At 42.5% G+C, this 3,035-nt stretch overlaps 1 protein-coding gene across 1 annotated transcript; it reads right to left on the minus strand.

Moving 5' to 3' along the window:
- Positions 1-951: 951 nt before the first annotated feature.
- LOC146867740 (uncharacterized) lies at positions 952-1,978 on the minus strand. The gene is made up of 5 exons (XM_085623735.1): positions 1,802-1,978; positions 1,623-1,710; positions 1,492-1,546; positions 1,311-1,406; positions 952-1,230 (listed from the first exon to the last, which is right to left on the minus strand). Exons 1-5 carry the CDS (start codon positions 1,976-1,978, stop codon positions 1,188-1,190), a joined length of 459 nt encoding a protein of 152 aa, XP_085479861.1. The 3' UTR covers positions 952-1,187.
- Positions 1,979-3,035: the final 1,057 nt, after the last annotated feature.

The raw sequence follows: 3,035 nt of genomic DNA on the forward strand, positions 1-3,035 counted from the left end.
TAAAACGGACGCAAAAGCGGTGATAATTATTTATCGCCTCGTTGATGATATGCCCCAGGTTTTCCGGAACAGTGGAAATCAAGTGTGAGAAAATATTCTGTAGCACAGAGCAAGCCAGTCTTTGATGTTGAGCTCTCCTATTTGGACAGTCCCCCTTCACCAGATCACTGCAGGCTAGCAAAATAAACCATCGGCCCATTGCTTGCTTTAATACTCCATAAAGAGTCTTTTCTTCGTGTAGTCTATTTGTATAGAAATGATTTCTTCTTTGGACAGTCAAATTACATTGCTCAGAAACAGTGACTTGCTGTGAGGCCCTACGGCTTAACCCCATTAATGAGATCCCTAGTGTAGGCGCACTTGTGGCTGCCGAGCACAAACGCAGGCACCCTTGGTCCAAGACGCACAGGTGTCGCTGTTGTGGGCAGAATAGCTTTTGTACTGGAAGAGATACCTTCCTTTCTGCACAAAAACCTTTTTTTGAAGGCTTATTTCTCTTTGTATATGTGCTGTAGAAGGCAGCACACATGTAAAGAGGAAGCAACAAGAAGAAATAAAGATATTTCTCCTCGTTACGCCATCCTCTGGTAGGCGCACCATTCTGGCACAGACCCATGTTAAATGACTTTAGTAAGTATGGGTTTGCGTCAAAAATCATGGGTGGATACAGGAATGCCCATGCTTGACCCATTCAACGGTTCTCCTGATGCAAGGTAACACAAGTATAGTTATACACACAATGGGGTAACCCAGTATCCCTCAGAACCTGGGCAGTAAATTGTAAGGTAAACAGTGGTTCTGTTGGGTGAAAAAATGACTTCATAAAACAGACATAGTCAAGTGTTATTCAAATGATATGCGATATTCCAACCTAAGCAACACAAAAACAGTTCATGTACAAAGCAAATTCTTTATATAAATTACGTCATTCATATATATATATGTATCACTTTTTTCTGAGAGGCCGTCAAACAATGGTGTAAAAAAGTGACAAAGTGAATAAGTGCTCAGTGACAGTGTGCGTGATATATACAATACTTTAAAATCTAGAGTATTTGGAATTGGCCAGCAGATTAATTATTTATAGTAACACTGCGTAATGGGAAAGTTCCTTTTTGGCGCAGATTCTATGTGCTGGTCCGCATAAAAAGTCGATGTTTCAACCCTTGTGCTGCGCAAATATAAGGTCAGTGCGGGTCTTCATCAGGACAAAAAACGAACAGTGACGGCCTGTTGGATAGGGAAAGGATTTAATCAGAAGTGTTGCTGAAATCAAAATGGAATATGAGCTAAGGTGGCGGGCAACTCACCTTGCTGCGAGTGAAAATTCGAATTCAAAAGGGGGGGGGGCCCTTTGCGATCCGGTGAAGGTCAGGACTGCCAACGGATGATTACGTTGTTGGGGCCTACAAGTAATTCACGTAGCAGATTAATCTCTATCTGCGATGTTTACGAAAAATGTAATTTTAATGAAGTGACAGAGGTGCTCACCTCAGAGGTGTATCCGATGAGTCACAATTCAGGTATCGATGCTTGTCAAGGATATCTAAAGATAATGCAGTCTTTTAGAATTGATACGAAAAGGATCGATGCTATGTAGTTAAATGCTGCGACAAGCTCACCTCTTTCAATGAAATTATCGCCTCTATTCACGGCACTGTGAATTTGCACGGCAAGCAATATTTTCCTGCTTGGCTGGGGCGGCGAAAACTGTTGGAAATTATACGTGAATTAGAAAAACGAAGCGTCCGGTGCATTCAGTCATTTGATCAAGAAACAAGGGCGCTGGTTAGGTAGTTACCTCACTATGACGGCAGGCAAGAGGTCCGAGCTCGTCTGTGGTACGCGGCAGCAGAATTTGGAATGAGTCAGCGCGGGTAGATAAACCAGCGTGCGCGTGTACGTTGCACGATGCTGGTAGCCTAGCAACAAACGAAGATGACGACAGGGTGCTCGGGGTGCCGTCATGCGTTGTCATGGTAACGGTGTTAACCAAGGGAGAGTGACGCGGTGCAAGTCAAACACTGCTGTCAAGCAGAACCCGTCGACTTAGTTCCAGGACGCTGTGTTCAAGTAAGCAACCACAGGTTGTCCAGAACACAGTATCATACGATGTAGTACGTGTAATACATATTTTAAGTACCAATCTACATACCGGTTACCGACTGAATTAGCATTGTATTGAAGTTGGCATATTCTGTTTTAATTACCGTACAGGCAAATATATTAGTCTCCCCAAAAGCCCGAAAGAAAATGCAGCAGTAAGGCTTCACTTTTAAACAATTACTAAGCATACATTGTACGGGTAGATAAACCAGCGTGCGCATGTACGTTGCACGTAGCTGGTAACTTATCAACAAGTGAAGATGACGCCAGGGAGCTCGGGGTGCCGTCACGCTGTGCCATGATAACGGTGTGAAACCAGGGAAATTAACGCGGTGTGAGTCAAACACTGTTTAAACAGAACATGTCGAACTAGTTCAAAGACGCTATGTTCAAGTAAGCAATCACAAGTCATCCAGAACACAGTTTCATGCGATATAGTACGCGTAATGCATAATTTTAGTACTGATCAGCATACATGTTACAGACTGAATTAGAATAGACACTGTATTTAAGAATACTCTGTTTTTAAATACAATACAGTCAAGCATATAAGTATCGAAAAAGACATTGCCGCGATAAGGCCTACCTTTTGAGCATTTACCAAGCTTACAATAAGCGAGAGGTGTGTGAAACTCACAAGGCCACATGGTGCACGTGTAAGAATTTAAGATGCATACAGTTGCAAACGTGCGAGTACATAGTAAGATTTAGCCTTATGAGTATTTAACAGACATACATTTAGGAACATATGTGCGAGAAGTCACAACAGGATGGTTCACGTGTTAGGATTTAAGACGCAACAGGGGCAGATTAAAGTAAACCCATTTGTTTAGAGATCTCCTCCATCTCGTTCATCCCCTGGTGGACAGAATTAAGCAGATGGATCCATCTACACTCTTTATAGTTCAATTGTTTTGCAATTGACCCTC

This window comes from Triturus cristatus, chromosome 1_2, assembly GCF_964204655.1.
Source record: "Triturus cristatus chromosome 1_2, aTriCri1.1, whole genome shotgun sequence".
In the NCBI taxonomy this organism is placed as follows: domain Eukaryota; kingdom Metazoa; phylum Chordata; class Amphibia; order Caudata; family Salamandridae; genus Triturus; species Triturus cristatus.

Excerpts from the sequence above, each read along its gene's own strand:
- LOC146867740 (XM_085623735.1), bottom strand. The coding sequence starts at position 1,978 with ATGACAACGCATGACGGCACCCCGAGCACCCTGTCGTCATCTTCGTTT. Across the intron at positions 1,547-1,622 it reads CGATAATTTCATTGAAAGAG|ATATCCTTGACAAGCATCGA; the intron begins GTGAGCTTGTCG and ends CATTATCTTTAG. Across the intron at positions 1,407-1,491 it reads TCATCGGATACACCTCTGAG|GCCCCAACAACGTAATCATC; the intron begins GTGAGCACCTCT and ends AATTACTTGTAG.